The sequence below is a fragment of the Mastigoproctus giganteus genome, chromosome 10 (assembly GCF_048544385.1).
Source record: "Mastigoproctus giganteus isolate SK-2022 chromosome 10, ASM4854438v1, whole genome shotgun sequence".
NCBI classification, from domain to species: Eukaryota; Metazoa; Arthropoda; class Arachnida; order Uropygi; family Thelyphonidae; genus Mastigoproctus; species Mastigoproctus giganteus.
The window spans coordinates 127,121,809-127,139,547 of record NC_143584.1 but is presented as its reverse complement, the minus strand read 5'-3'; the positions used below and the strand labels follow the sequence as shown (position 1 = coordinate 127,139,547).

The window sequence follows — 17,739 nt, the reverse complement described above, 5'->3', positions numbered from 1 at the left end:
ATAAATTGTAATTCCTATGTTGTTTTCAGATAATGAAACACCTCCAAAAAGTCCTTGCGATTCAGAAACAGCAGGGGATAAATCATCGTGCTCAAGAAGCCAGCTCCGAGGGCAGAAACCACCTCCACAGACGTCGATAGGTGAAGGGCAGGCTACCGTGGGGACTGAGAACAGCGGCCAGAAGACCTCGCCTGCAGGCAGGGACGGCCTAGTAACCGCAAGCTTCCCGGAGGGCGGAGGCGCCAAGGGTCAACAGCCAGTTTCAGGTGGTGGCGCTGCAGCACGTGCTTTCGTGCCCACTTCGCTGACTCGCGATATGCCGACAGACAGGCTCACATCCTCTTCCGCGGATTCAACTGGAGCACCCATCAAATCTGAAACGCTCACTCCAGAACTTGAATCGTCTTCGTCCTTGTCTCCACACTCACCTAATTCGAATAGAACATTCCCCTCTTTTTTGCCTGGACACAGTTTCAGTCTTGGAACACATGCTCAAAGGACATCTCCTTTTCATTTCCCTTTCTCGTCGCCTGCCCAGTTTGAACCTTTCTCTCTAGGAAGTTACAGTGTTCGTCAAAGTGGCAAGAATTATTCAGAAATGATGACTCGGAATTACAGTGATTTCATGAGAAGTTTAGCTGCCAAGTATAATAACCAAGATATTCAAGAAAAGTGAGTATAAGCGACTTTATAATTAGTATTTATTTTTTATCGCCGTAAAATAGTTTTACGTTCACGAGACCTTAAATTTAAAATTAAATATTTTATATATATATATAAATTTAATTAACAACTCGGTTAATTATTTGTATTTATTCATTTTTAACTTTATTTGAAATGGTGGGTGTGTGTGTTTCATAAATCTTATATATATATATAGTACTGTATATATTATATGGAAGAAAAAAAAATTTTTTTCTTAAGTTTATTTAAAATAAAAAGGCCCCATTTGAAATGGTATCATTCGATTGAATACAATGAATTATATTTGAAATCATAATTCTGTAGCAAATATTCAAAGTAGCCTGTTAAAAATGCTCATGCATAACCGTAAATTATTCTTCTTAACAATTATGATCTTATATCTCCTAAACAGTAACAATTTTCAAGGTCGTTACGGGTTCGTGATAACATGAACCTGTGGGTTCATGTTATCACGAACCTAAAGAAAGCAGCAAATCACATATTCTGAGCAATTAGCAATATTGTATGATTAGTTTCATGATTAGTTTAGGTAGCATGATTAGTTTTCATATTTTTATTTTACGTTTAATGTTAATATTTGATATCTTTATCTCAGGTTTCTAATTTTAATCTTCTGATTTTCAACACAAAAAAAGGTCTCTGTCTCTCAGTTTCTTTCCGCACTAAATTCAATGTGACGAAAGAGAACTTTATTTTTGTTGTTGTTGTTTTAAGGCCATTTGCCAGTATTACACATGTACACAGGGCAATTTACTTAAATGTATTAATAAAAAAAAATAGGTTTGAGTAAATTGTATTTTATATATATTCATCTGTAAACATAATTAACTTCGAGCAAATTAATTACGTTTACTAGTGAATATATCAAAAAGGGTGCACATCTTAAAAGTATGGTCAGTATTTATGAATACTAATTAACGTAATATGTAGTGTTTGTTTTGGTGCAATACTGTATTATTTCTTTCCCATAATTAATATTATAGAAAAGAGTTCCTTATTTAAAAATGGCATATGTAATACGTTCCAGTTATGAAAAAAATCATAAAACGAACTTAGGTTATCGTATTATAGAGGGCTTTATTTGATTAGAATTGGGAATTTAAAAAAAAAGGTTCACTCCCCCCTCCCTCCGAGCATAGTTTAGCCCAGGCAACTACACTTGGAGAGTTAATTGATTTTCAGTTTGGATAATAGTGTTCTCAATTGCCTAATAAACACAACTGTGTCGGTTAATAATGCCCATTGATCTTGAAAATTGCAACATAAAGCATAAGATTTTATTGATGAAATGTTCTTAAATTTGCATATATGGTAAATTTTTCTACAAATGAAACTCTCCAATCTGGATCATGCTTATTAAGATTGTGGAATGCTATTTTGGAATGTATACTTTGGCTGAATCTTAAATTTTTTTTACTCATACGGGCGTATTTTTAACTTGCCTGAAAGCCTTGTTGATTTTTGTAGAGTTGGATCCCAGGTTTGCTTAAGGTACAGTAGCGTCATATGAATTAGCCACAAAGTATTAAGGTTTTATCTGATTAGTGCGGTAAAAGTTAAATGAAATGGAATGTTTATATTTATGTTTAATATGAGAATTAAAATAATAATAATAATAATAATAATAATAATAATAATAATAATAATAATAATAATAAGCGCGCTTAGTGATAAAAGGTATACATGTGGGTTTTTACAGTAGTCAAGATTTCCTCGTTAGAGAAGATTGATTCTAGTTAGATGATAATTATAACGAATTGAGTTATATAAATAATGCAGCTTCATAGATATAGCTAGTTTATCTAGTTCAGGGTATAGTAAACATTTTCGGCAAGTTAACGTCACCTATTAAAATAACGTAAGCTGTCGGAGAGAAGTTTGTAATTATTTTAATCAAATGTCTTAAGTAATATTGATTTCTGAATGATATTGATATTATGACTGGTAGCGGGAGATGACATAATTAAATTAGTGGAATTCTTTGTTTATATAAATTAAAAGACCCTCTGTATCTTCAAAAATCCCGAAAATAATTAGGGTAAGAGAGTAGTGATAATGCAAAAAGGATTATAATAAGAGAATAATAAAATCTGAAATTCATTTAATGACCGTATCATGCACAAAACATGAGTATGTTTGCATGAACCTTGGCCATTAGTTAAATTGTATTATAATATCACTTTGAGTAAGCGCCCAATAAATTCAGTTTATTGACGCCAAAGCTCACCCGTTTCATCATATATATATATATATATTTATTTTATTTTTTCTCAAAAATGCACGTTTGATTTTTATTATGGACAAAAATACATGTGCATTACAAATTCATATTCTTAGGATGGTATTGACTAAAGAAATATTAACTTCGGGGAAAAAAAAAAATAATTCAGGTATATATTACCGCTTCTGTTAACTACTTGGAATTTGTTTCAAGTCATTAGGTGAGTGGAGACAGTTATTGGTCATTAGTCACTTTGCATAACAAGTTTTTGCACATTGTAGTCTAAAGTGAATTGCTTACGAGCAGCTGCACAATCATGATAACCCATTATATGAAGTCTCCCCAGTTCTCTCAACTGTCTGTCGACTGAGCTCATTAGGGATTCCTTTGCGATTTTTTCTCACATCCTATTAAACTGCCTATTTGCTGTAGGGGTCATTAATGGTGGTTCTCATGGGTGTATATTCAATAGACAGAAGTTACCCTCTGTCTTCGATTGGCGTACAGTGTTTCAAACACTCGATTTTGGGTGTCCCACTCCTTCTTATATCTGGAGATTATGGATTTTATAGAGCATCACCGCCTTAGGCCATATTGTTCCATTATGACAATTCTATAATTAGTGTAGCTTTTTGGAACTTACCTCCTTAAAGGGTGAAGGTGAAAATTACATGGAAGAAATTAAACAACTAAAATTCCAAATAAATAAAACTTTGAATCCTCTGTGAAAACGTGTATTTCTCTGGATGGTTCTTCGTTTAGAACTTAAAATCATAGTAAAATTTATAAAATTGTCACATTATTGGAACTTAATGCTAAGCTGTAAATCTAATGTACATATTCCAGTACGTTGGAAGTTTGTGTACGTGTTCATGTTGTTCTCTCTCTGCTGAAAAATCAGGAATAACACACGTGGGGGGAATCTTATCCGACCAGATTCGAACCCATACCTTTCCAAACGAGGTCAAAAAGGACTACACTGTTTTGGAGGCCGCTATCTGGCGAATACAAACGCCCCCTACATGGAAACTTATCACATCTCTTGTTATGGAAGCTAAAGTACTTCTCTCGTCCCTTTCTATTTCATATAACTTTCAATGCATGCCTTTTATATCCAACTTTTAACTAGCACCGCCATCTACCGCTCATATGGCCCTCATAGGTAGCACAGCTGGTAGAATCGCCGTCCTCTCTACACCGGGTGGAGAAGACCCGAGTTCGAGTCCTGCCAATGGCATAAGGCATTTTTGATAATGTGACTGAGTTAGTCGGTCTCAGGCCATGATAGGTTTTTTTCTCTCAGAAACTCAGGTTTTTCTAGCAAACAGAAAATCGACCACAGAATACATGCAATTTACAGACTATATAAGGAACATTATAGCCTTAGTCGCCGATGCGCCTAAAACCCTGCTGCAATAACAACCTCTCATATGACTTCAAATATTAACTATTACTTTCCAAGTGTGAAATATCCCAATTTATGTTGGAGAGATAGTACGTGAATCTTAAGCAGCTTTCCATTAGTGTGTATTTGACGTAGGGGAATATGCAACCAGTGATCTCATTTCAAAGAGGTGCACATAGAGGCCGAAATGTGGCATCATGCAAGATAGGAGATAAGAGAACCCCACAAATATGGGCTTCTCTTATGACGCATAGATTCATATGTGCGTAGTTGTGATACCACTTTGAATTTCTTATCTTCAGTAAAAAGTGTATACTAAAATGTGTACAGACATTTCCTTTAACTTCATCTGAAATTTTTCTTATATTTCTTACTACATTGATGAACGAAAGCAAAAGTATAGATGGATAAGGTGGAATAGTTGCAGAATAATAGGTACAAGTTAGTGAAATTGGGTAGGAAAGTACATCACTTTATGAATCAATGGCACAGCACCATGTGTGAACTTATGGATAAAGCATGCAATTAACCCTGACAATAACTAGACATTATCCACATTAGTCTGATGGTGTTCTGCATTTTATTGCGAGAGAGAGACCCATCTCATGCATTTGATTTTATTTCACATGATTCCCAGAATCAAATGAGCCACAGAATTACTTTTAAAGCCTAAACTGACTTTCTCGTGCAATGGCAAAATCCTCTAAGGGGGATCTCTCGGGGCCTCCCTCTTTTAGCAGTTTTCATCATTGACCTAGCCAAAATATCCATCGATAAGAGTGCATTCTTATGCTTACAGTTGATGTAAAGTTTTTGTAAGTCAGTAGGTGACTTAAAAAATACCACTACCTTTGGTAGGGTGGTTTGGCGTGATATGAGTGGTACAGTTACTGTGACAGATACGTCAGAGAATTATGGAGAAAAGGCTTTGAAGAAAAATTGCAGTTTTCAAGTGGCACAAGCGCATTAATGTCCAGGGTCTGTGGCTATAATGACCAGTCTCAGTGACTTACCAAGAAATGGTTTCCGGGGGTACTTCTATCAGTGGGTTTATCGATGACGCACGTGTATAGTATACATTTCCAAAAGGATTATTTCTAAAAGGGGAAAGCAGACTTCAGCGACGAAGGTTAAAATTAAGATAGATCCATTCTCCGAACTAAATAAGCAACATGTGTAGCTTTACGCAAAGATGATGGCACACAGACTGAGGATCGACTTCTTTAGTAACATTACGAATTTTTGAGTGCTCTAGGGAAAGTGAGAATGAGATCCGAGAACTCAAAAATTCGTTATGTCATATATCAGTGTTTATTCAAAGTTGCAGATCAAATACGTTTTAACATATGATTGTAATAATGGGACACTCTTTTAATCAATTGAACGCATCGAATTTTTTGAATTTTATCTAACATTTTGAGTAATTTTTATGTAACAAAATCGTCATGATTACATGACCATAGTAAATGTAATTTTCAATTTCCTTAACTACAAGTATAAAATATACAATATTGTTCATATACCTATGGATAGGAAATCCTATTGTGTGGATTATATATATATATATATATATATATATAAAATCCATCATTACAAGAACTTTATTGTTACTAGTACATGTACCGTACTTAGCAGCAATAAAGAAATCTTAACATTATTTAGCCTAGCATGAGTTTGTGTTGAAACACCAGCGCGCATTGATTTAATGTATTTTATTCATTGGTCAAGTAAGTAAGTTTTGTTTTTTTTTATTTCAGCTTCTTAATCTATGCAAATATCTGTTATATGTGTTTTAGCATAGGGTAAGGAAAGTTGCTGAATTCATTCAAAATTTATCTTTTTGGCATGAATAATTCGTCATTTAATCATTTTTATGCGTAATTCCAACTTAATTTAAGTTGTAAATTTGTATCGCGAGTAGCGTTCTTCCGCTACCGCTCCTTTGCCTCCACGACAACTCGGAAATATGTTTCGTAACGTGAGTTTTTCCAGACCTCTTACCTATCACGGCTATTCGGGAATATGCTTACGGCTGACCGTGGTACTCTGATTAGCGAGAAATGGCGGAAATTATTATATATACAGTACAGTATATATCTTTATAGTATATGTCATCTCGGAATATCTTCAGATCCGATTTAAATATTTCTAAAATAATTCATGACCATGATACCAGATTAGGTTAAGATATTGTCAAGCAGCCTGTGAGTAAATTCAACAAATCAGACAATGAACTGAGTGGCCAGTGAGCCACCATCGGTAAAGCAGTTTGCCGACAGAGTCGCAAACCATTTAAGAGAAATATACACGAAATATATCTCCCTAAAACATTCAATGCATGTTCAATGGGCTTCAGGCTTAGAGACTTCAGTGGACACTCATTTAGGAATGAGAGCATTATCATCTATTAGAAGAAGCTGGGGGGGGGGCTACTTCAGTGTTGCTAAGTCTAACAGAATTCAAAGATCCATCTTGTTCCTATACTTCGCATCAGTAATAACTGCTTTCTTGAGGAGGTGAAACTTTGTATATGCAGTGGATACTGTGCTTTCCAAGAATATTAAACCACCTCCTGTGTACCAGTCCCTTCTCTAATAATGTTTATGGGTCGCTTTTTGGTTTTATCCTCTCAAAGTTCTCTGGACCTAACAAGGTCCAGAGAACTAACCTTGTTAGGCCTTCTCAATTCACCAAACTGGTCATGGAATACAGAAATAGTATGACTTTAGTTACCTTGGGGTAAAGTACAACAACAATAGTAATCGTTTCCTAGAACGTTTTATGAATTAAGTGTTTCTCTCCTCGAAGAGTACACCTCAACACACCAGAACTCGTGAATTATCTCATTGGTAGTATGAAAGCCCGCTGTGAATATTGCCTGCCGAGGAGGGCAGTCATGCATATTTCAGAAATTAAATGCAGTAATCATGTATCTGAAATTAAACATTAATTATGCTTATTTCAAAAATGATATGCTTTACCCATCAGTTCACATAATCTGCACTGTAGTGTCATAATATAATGTACTTCCATACCATCATTTGCATAAATTATTTTGCAAAATGTTGCATTTTATAAATTACACTAACTTTTCACCATCAGTGTGCTTGAAAAACAAAGTGGCCAAAGTACAATTAAAATGTTTCAAGTTATGTCACTTCAATTGTGCTTTTTCTGATTGCCTGAAGTGCAATCCCAGTTGTACTTTCTTAATGATAAGAAATATAAATCACGATAGAAAATGGTGATGTAATTTTTCTCTTTCATAGATTTTATTTAATTTACTTAATATCATTTCTTTAGGAATTAAGAAGTCGGAATTTTGCCTTTGCAATTAGAGTACTCTGAATTTAACCTTTTAACTATGTGTATAAAGTGAAGTTTAGAAGTTTAAAATGCGATACGAGGTCCGTTACGCTAACGAAGGTTATTAATGTGTCGGATTCCTAGGCCAGTGGGTAACGTTTCAGCATGTCTCATAAAAAATCTGGAAATGTAGCCCACGATAACTGAATAACCCACAGTGGCCAGGTCACAGTGTGCATGTGTGGTCAGGGTTGGCGTTCTTCAGTCGTGATGCTTGATTTTGTTTTTCAGCAATCGCCATCCGCACGCAGGTCCACGGGCGTTGGCCGTATATTTGCCCAGGGCAAACCGTTTCATTATAGTTCTAATCATTCAGGAAGTATGAGAGAGATCTTTATAAATTGTATGCTATAAGATTTTTATTTTCATTTTTAAGTTTTTTTTACAAAATTTCTGCTCTGCGGATATATTGTTTATTCATTATTCTATAAACAACTGTTAATTATATTAGACATAGTTTTTAAGCTATTATCCCCCCCATAACATAAAACCTACATTGGCAGCACATTGTTTACAATCATTATTCTTCCATATCGTGTGGAAAACGTTTGGGTTCGAATCTCTTCAAAACGAGAGTAAAAATTGTATGTGCTGCTTGTTTTTTTCAAACCGTGGCCATTAGTCAATGTCGGACGAGGGTTGAATGGAGTTTCTCTTAGAAACACTGCTTTCGTCCGGCAAATAGACAAACTCACAATAGGATAAAGCCAATTTACAAACACAAAAGCGTGACGCTTTATTTGCTTTGGGATGCAGAATCCAAAAAACACCGTACATCAAGGATTGTGTACACAGTGCGACAAATAGTAAATAAAGCCATTAAAACCCTTTCGCGCCGAATATCTCAAGTTATAGAATGAGTGCTAAGACTTTTCAGTTCTAATAAGGGATATACAGTAAATTTTACTTTTTAAAATTCGAAATTTATCTTTCAACAAAAATGAACTTATTTACATCTCTAAATGTTTATAATGACCACAGAGGATACAGCTTATTTTGATCACTTTGTGGGACACAGCTTAATTGATAACAATAACCGATGAAAACAAAGATGCAAGTGTTTTCTCTGTTTATTGATGCAGAGTGGAAATGTGTACATAAAAAGGTAAGCGGCCAGAAAGGAAACATTAAAAACAAATAAAGAAAATATTAAAATAACCAATTGAAATAGGATTAATGCTTTTCTGTAAAACAGATACAGTACTTTCCTTCACGGAATAACGACATTGCAACCACACGAACTTTACGAAGCAACAGCAGTAACTAGACACACAATATGTCGGAGCAAATCTGGATGTTACGTAATCACTTCCAGCACTCACGCGTAGACCGCGATAAGGCAAACAGCGATAACATAAACCGAAGCATCGATTACAATAAACATCGTTTTTTTCTATGTAGGAGAAGGTTGCCTGAATTGGTCCCCCTTTTGCAAGCTAATTATGTCTAAACATATTGGTAAACGTCTTTAAAAATTTATCATGTGAATCAGCATAAATACTTTTATCAAATAGTAATTAATCATATGCGTAATGGTATTAGAAAAACTTTAAATAATTAAATTCTGGAATTCTAGAAGTGGTCCAATGTAGAAACCCGGCTCCTTGATTGGACCAGAGGTTGAATTGTTCTATAATCATAAAATATTGTTTTTTTGTACACAATTGAATATATAATACAGATACCAACCAACTCTTAGAAAATAGAACATGCTTTATTGTTTAAAGGGCTTACACACAGAGCAATAGTACACTATTTTGCTCTTTTTAACTACAGCTTATTCTTCGTGTACCCATTTATGACATGATTTGCATTGGATCATATAATGAATCTCTTGCTTTTCACAAATAAAGCAATACTAGCTTTCATTATCCTGCTGTTCTTTAGCAGGCCACCGGAGTTCCCGAATCCTGTTAGTAATTAAGTTTTTACCTTTTAGGCTTTCGCTGTTTCATCTGAAGAGATTCCTTGTAAGGACTGCTTGTTAGGTCAAGAACAGGCTGTTCCTCTTTTCTTCATTGCAAAAACAGCAGCAGCTGTTGGAGAAATGTCTTCTTTAGGCTTCTTGTTGGCACACTCAAGAGATATAGGCCTAGATGTAGACTGCTGTGAGAAACTCATTCCACTCACAAAGGCTTGGGAACTTTGAACATCAGTGTAAAGAAAGCTGCATTCTTGGATAGAAGATCCTTCTGTTAGATTTCCGAGCACAACAAATGTGAGAAACGGTAATCTTCAAATACATCTCTGTCAACTGTCCGAAACTATTGACAAGAATAGGTTTTTGGCAAAACCTATTCATGTCAATAGAAATTGAAGCAGCCTTGGAGTATGCTTCTCCAAACAACTGACATTTGAAATTGTGTAACACCGGCCTGGATGAGCACGAATCCACTTCTCAGTGGCATCACTAAAGTAGGAAGAGAGGGGTTTGAAAAATTCAACATCAAGGGGTTGTACTTTGTGAGTGGTATGTGCAGGCAATGACAGCATTATTACTCCATATTCTCGAGGTTCTTCTAGTGCATCAATATTTTTAGTATGGGCAGCATGTCCATCCAGTAAAAGAAGAAATTTTTTTATCTTTGCACCGCTTGACAGTATCGATGAAATGCTTAAGCCACATGAGGAATATGTCACTGTTTATCCATCCACTCTCTGGATTAAGCTACAAACCTGCTAGTAGGGTCTTAAAAAGGAGCGAGTAAAAATTGGTTCGAGGCTATCTAGGTCAAGAAGAAGCCTAAGGGTGAAGGTCAGTTCACTTTGAGATTTTTCTAAGTTAAAGGCGATATGGATCCTGGATTGAGTCTATTTTTAATAACCTCTTGGGTTGAGGTTATTTTTAATAACCTTATCAATAATGAATTGATAAGTTACAAACATCAATAAATTGCGTGATTCATAACAGTATTAGTTTACATTGCTGTAAAACGTAAACATATTTTCCTGAATTATCTATTTTTACGAAGTGTCAATAGTTAATTGATTGAGAACAGTTAGATAGAAGTGGTTTTCAACCAGGATGCCGCAACAACATTCCAGGGGTGCTACGTAATTTGGGTTTAAGTTACTTAAACTTATTATTTTTTAATTTATGTTTATTTCATTATAAAAAGATTCACGGCATCTTTTTAATTTTGTGGTGATCTATAATTGATCTTTACTTAGTACTTCTATATAAAGAATAAAATTATATACTGTATATATATAATTTGTATTATTAAATGTAATTTTTATAATTATATTATTGTAATAAATATCATATAACATATATCTTTTTTAATATTATATATATGTGTGTGTTATACACAGAGAGAGAATCAGATCTAACAAGCAGAAAATTGAATAGGGGTACCGCAAAATGAAATAAATTACTTAGGGTTGCCGTTATTAAAAAGAGGTTGAAAACTACTGAGTTAGAGTATCTTTGAAAACACGTTTACTTCATTGGACCACCAGTTCATCCTAGGAAACAGTATGTGATCCATTCTAGCCAACAAATGACTGTCTATTATTCACCATGGATGGATGAACAGTCAAAAGATAAAGAAAAAATCGGCAGTAATTCGAGGAAGTTCGAATCTATTGATGAGTATTAATCGATTATAAAGATTCAGAAGTCACAGAGAAATAATCACGAAAATTGAAAGCTTTCAAATAAGATTAAAAAAGCATCAAAAATACACTTTTCAATTTCAAATTCGCACTACTTGCTCGATGAAGACGAAACTAATTTGGCAGACTCTACTGGTAAAAATGTATAACAATTCGCCATTAGATGCTAGCACAAAAGTTAAAATATTATATTTAACTCGGTGGTCCATCCTAGACTCTGATCCAATTCAGGCAACCTTCCCCTATATCTCAATAAAAACATTATCCGTGATCACGAGAAGCAGCGGGCATTGTGTTTTGTCCTTTCAAAACCATTTTTGTGGGAAACAGGATTTAATCTACATGTATAATGCAATGGTCTTTATTCTCACAACAGAACACTTGCCTTTCTAACAAATTTCCCTAACTATTGTAACTACTTTCAACAGATATCTAAGTTGGAAAACGGATTTCGTATACTACATAGCATCTCACATCGAATAACTTCTTTATAACTGCTTTGGCGGCTTGTTGTAACTAGGAGCCGCATGCCGTCTAATGAGAAACCAGTTAGTTTCGAAACAGGCTGCCATGGCAGTCTCATCTTTTAAACAAATAGCCAATTAAACCTTTTGGCAAGTCATCTTTTTGAAAGTAGTGCAATACTGGGGAAATTAATTGCAAAGACAAATGTTGTTCTGTTGTGAAAATTAAGGCCATTGCATTATCTATGCAGTTGAAATCCAGCTGGAAGCAAAATCAGAATAAAGAACAAGAAACTGGCCTTCAATTCAAGCATCTTATAAAGAAAGAATTGTCACCCTTTTTTTGCACGATTCTTAAAGTGAAATGCGAGTCCCGGATTGCTTTCTTAATATTTCCAGATTGTAAAATATTGATTTTTTTTTAAATAAAATGTGCCAGATTTTACAGTTTACTAGATTTCATCCGTGTCTGCGCGGATAGCACAGTGGTATCGTCACCGTCCTCCCCACACCGGTGGAAAAGGCCCGGGTTCGAATCCCGTCCATGACGCGAGGAACTTTAATGGGCCTTTTTCACTCCGTGGCTGAGTTAGTCGGTCTCAGGCGTAGATAGCAAGGTTTCCCCCTAGAAACTGGGGTTTCGTACAGCAAACAGACAAATCGACCATAGAACACAAGCAATTAACAGACTTAAGACACAGCACGGCAGATGAATTTAATTATTCGGGTGGCTTAAATATAATATATTTCATCCTAACTGGGTATCCTCCATCACTTTTGATATGTACATTTCGGTACATATTTTCCTTACCTAAGGTATTCAGGGAATAACCATACTATGGATATTGGTCTCATTTGCTGTATTTTGCAGATATTTCTTGATGTCATGCAAATTGTTGAATAAAAAGCTCAAAAGCATACAGTGCAATGCTCTGGCGGGAAGTCCAGTGTTTATAATCTCATACCAGGCCTCTGTACCGAGTGTCAAGAGCGGGAATGCAGTAGCACACGCTTCTTGAGTAGACCGGGGTTCAATCCCCTGACTGCTAAATACGGTCGATCTGCCAACCCGCACTGGAACAGCTTGGCAAATTATGGTCCATTTCCCTGATCATAAATTGTTGAGGAGGCTTCCATCCTGCAGTGGGTTGATAATGGCTGCAGTTTTACCCGGTGGAAAATCATTAGTCCAAATCCCGTCAGTGACCCAAGGAATGTTTGTGGATTTCTTTCACAACTTGGCTTGAGTTTGTCGGTCTCAGATGAGGGCTGCGTGATTTTTTTTTTCTTCCCGTGTAATCAGTTGCTGTGTTAACCTGCAATATGAAAACTTTCATTTGCTGTAATCTTTTAATAATAAGAATAAAAACTTTGTTATATATTTTGTGCATTATGAAAATATAAAATCAATTTTTACTTTAAAGGTACGTTAAACGACTTTGAAGATCTTTCGAACACCTCAAAATGATATCCATCATAAATTGCTTGGCTTCCCCTCGTATTTAGACGAATCAGATATAATTTGATTTGTGATAAAGTCTGTATGAAGCAAATTTCCTTTTTCCACGATTCTTAAAGACAAATGCAATCGTTGATGCGAGTGCCGGATTGCTCTCGCATCAACGATCCAAGCCTTCTCCGCTTGCAGAATTATTGTAGGAATATATATATATATATATATTTTTTTTTTTTTTTTAAGGATGAAGCAGTTCACGCCAGATCCTCTCGATTACCACCGTAATTATGATCGCCGTCCTTTCACGCTGTATGGAAAAGGCCTAAGTTCGTACTCTGTCTTGACGGAAGGAAACGTTTTTCATATTTTTTCACGTGTCATGATAGTCGGCCTTGGGAGAGGGTTATGTGGTTTTATCTTTCGGAAAAATCTGGATTTTCATCCAGCAAACAGGCAAACCGATCGAAGATTACGGACTATTTGGTGTTTCATTGAAATATGAACTAATGAACTGACATACCCTCCAAATTGGGGTATTATATTGATGCTATGTATGATGTTATCAGTAAGCTTGCAGATGATTTATGCTGTATTTGATATCATCCATGCTCTGGTAGACAATCCGTGGCCGTCTCCATGTTTGAGGAATAATAACCAATATGTTATGCTAGAAATTACCTGTACAATATTACAATAGATAGTGGGGTTGCCAGGAAAGCTGGCTGGAACCGCCTTCTTTTATAAATAAATAAAACATTGATTACAGACAGACAATGTCAGTATAGAGTCCGACTCGTGCTTGGGTACGCCAATATGTCTGAACACTGTACAGTATCGTAAATGGGTGACAGGGATGCTGGAAAAGCTGACTAGGACTACCTACTTTAATAAATAAATAAATAAATATATATATATATATATATATATATTATGAAATATTTGAATAGATGTAAAATGTATATCAGATAAGATTAATGCCATGAATTATAGATTGAACATTACATCAGTCTGTACGGTATAGCAATGTAAACCAACACAGACTATCTTAATATTTATAGACCTTATGGCCCGCTGAGTACTTTTATGCCAATGTTTTAATACACTTTGGGTATCTATATAATACCAATTATACTCTTACAGTTGTAATTATATATTTATATATATATAATTACAATTATTATATATATTATATATAATTTATATTATATATAATTTATATAATATATAATTTATATATATATTATATATATATATTATATATATATAATATATATATATATATATATATATTTGTCATTACAGCATGTACATTCTCAAGGATTTATCGCATTATCAGAATCGAAATTTATGCGATATATCCGGCATCAATTCTGAGCAAATACCAATCACTAATAAGGCTAATATTTTATGTCAACCAATTGAAAAACCTGCGTCTGATCAAGAGTTACACATATCTGGGACTGAAAGGTTCCTGCAAAATTTAATTTCTCAAAACATATATTGTCTTACCAGAGTAATAAGTAAGTATGAAGAAAACATGCATTTATTCAAGAAAGTAACAGTGTATTGGCCCACCATTGGCTAATAATTGCTTCAGTGCCTCGTGGAAGAACATGTGCTTTTGGTAGAAAGGTGGTGATATTGTGCTCCACCTCTCCTTTAGAGAAGAAGTGGATTCATGAAGCCACTAAGGAAGAGGTCATTTTGGCATTGCTCTAATTTTGCGTTTCAAAGATGTCTAATTGGGTTCTTATCGTTTTTCTGTGCTGCATACTACAGCGTTCCGATGTTATTCTCTTCAAACCGTGGATTAATAATTCTTTGCTTTGTTGCTTCCTACAAATTATTGTAGGAAGCAACGTTAATTGCTCTGTGCATTGCGGCCACTGTACCTGGTCTGTACAACGCGAAACACCCTGAAACCATGACTCCTCCCAGCTTCACAATTAACACAGCGCATTCAGGAATTAGCATTATCCAAGTATCTTCCGTGCCCAAACGTCCATTAGATTGGAAGAGATAGCAGCCTGGCATTGCACCATATGGTCGATTTACATTGATCCATAGTCACATTCACAGTCTTTAATCAGGCTCCAGTTCTTTCGTCTAGAATCTAGATAATTACAATAAAATAGTGTAATGAAATGGTTATAAACATTATTTACGATATATGATTTTGTTATAAAAACCTATATACGTTGCAATTAAAGTAGCGAATAAATTATTTAGATAAATTTAGAACAGAAATTGTTAGTTTTAATTTTACATGTATGAAAAATTTAAAATAAAGTAACTGAATCGTTTGTGAAAGAACATCCTCCTGGCAGGTACTATTGTTCATGGGGTGAAGCTGTTATGGAAAAAGCTGAAAAAAAACAAACTAATAATAATGTAATTATATACTTATCAGTGGCCCAAATTTTTCACTTTAATCTGGCTGCATTTGTGTGTCTAATTATTAATATTTTTTTCCTTTTAATTTTTAGCCATCCAAACGGACTACGAGGAACTGATCCTTCTAAAGCAAGTGTATCAACGGGGTTACCTACAGATCCTTCTAAATCAACTTTATCTGTTGATCCTTTCAAAACAAGTTTATCTTCTTGGACATGCCGAAATATAGATAAAGAAAACAACTCTCGAAAAAATGATTCTCTGCCAATAGTAGATAATCGAAGTAGTTCGTTTTTCACATCTGACTTTTCTTCTTCACAGACCCTTTTGAACCTCGTTCGGACTGCTGCTGCTCAAGCTACACCAACACCTCCGCTGGAAAATTACTTCCGAAGTGCATTAAAAAGAAGCAGAGATAGAGACAATCGGTTAGACCCAATAGATTTGTCGTTAACCAATTCTAAACGTTTAAAAACTGAACCAGAGACCGCACCTTCATTTTTCTTACATTTTCATGACATTCCACGTGACTTAACCGAATTACTTCAGAGACCTTCGAATTTAGAAGACGGCTTAGCTAGTGCTGTTAGTTCTGATAGCAGTGCTGTTCCAAGGACCACAGAAAAATCACAGTCTCCATTGATACCTACTGAAAGACATGTTTCCAAAAGTGATACACCGACAGTTGGACTCTCTCAAAAATTTACAGAAAATCAACATTGTGCAACTGTGTGTACATCTCAGTCAGAAGCTTCAGGTATTCGACAGTGGACAGTGGATGAGGTTGTTGAATTTGTATCATCAATAGATTCTTGCAGTGAATATGCAGAGGTAAGAAATAATAGTATAAGCGCTTTCATTGAATCCTTGAATGGGTGAATCTAAAAAACGTTATGTTAATCGTTATTGTGTTCCGACGTGATAAAAAAATCAACCCAAGTTTTCCAGTTCCATTTCAAAGAAATTGACGCAGCCAATTCAATTTTCTATAACTGTATGTTATTTGTTTAATTGTGCATATATAACTTGAATATGTATATACACCAAAATGGTCACTTTATTAGACAAAACTACCTAATATCAAGTCGATTTCACTTTAGCCTTCAGAACAGCCTGGATTCCACGTGGTATGAACATCCCTTTTGAGACATCATGGTATAGTTCGTAATAACCCAATTATTTCCCATACTTATTGCAAATTGGATGTTTGTGGATCGCTACAGTGACGAACATGTTCCACTTCATCCCCTAAGAGCTCAGTTGGATTGAAATCGCGTGACTGGGGGAAGCTACCTCATTAGGTTGCACTCACTTTCATGTTCTAGAACTAGTTTTGTACAATTTTGGCCTTGTGACAGCACATTACTGTGTTGTGTTTGAAGAACTCGTTCGCAGATGAATACACTGGTGCCTGGTCGGAAATTTCCAAGTAACCTGTGGCATACAAGAAAAAAAAACCAACTTTTACTACACTGGTATCAAAGAGACCAATATTCCTCATACAATACACCGCCACCACTAACTTGCATTGTTGACAAGTGGAAGGATTGGTCCATGGACATATGCTCTTTTTTGTTGTATAGTCCTCCCATCATTGGGTATTGGGTATGTTGAGGGTCTAACGGCTCCTGAGATTTCTCCCATCTCCGCGTACGCTCTCTGTATCGAGTGACAGTGCCCTGTCAATGCCAGAGGTTTGACAGTGTGTGGGTCATGTAGTATGTTGTGCCCATTGTTCATCCGGCCTGTCAGCCGCCGGGCCCCATAGGGGCCCGACCTTACCATACCCAGCGACGGGGATGCCGGCCGGGTGTACCAATAAGACTAATTGTACTCTGGCAGATCCTGCCACTTACTTTCCTGGGATTTCAGTGGCTAGGACCTATAAAAAAAAAAAAAAAAAAAAAATTATTCGCCGTTTGCTTAATAATACGATTTGTTTAAACATAGAGTGGGGTTTTCGCTGAATGAGTTTCTCTAGACGTCTAATAGTTCGGGCAGTAATTTTGGTGTATTAGATTTGGGCCTGTGGGGGTAATACGCTGTATAGGAAAAGTTTTGGGAGGGAAGGCAGAAGACTGGCGGGATTCAGAGGATGTCCGTTCCAGTC

At 35.6% G+C, this 17,739-nt stretch overlaps 1 protein-coding gene across 1 annotated transcript in view; it reads left to right on the top strand.

Moving 5' to 3' along the window:
* LOC150079280 (uncharacterized) overlaps positions 1–17,739 on the top strand; it is a 177,122-nt gene that overhangs the window by 123,897 nt on the left and 35,486 nt on the right. The window contains exons 5-6 of the mRNA XM_090383020.1: positions 30–672; positions 15,722–16,460. Coding sequence (XP_090239146.1) covers positions 30–672; positions 15,722–16,460 — 1,382 coding nt within the window. The remainder of the gene's footprint in view (positions 1–29; positions 673–15,721; positions 16,461–17,739) is intronic.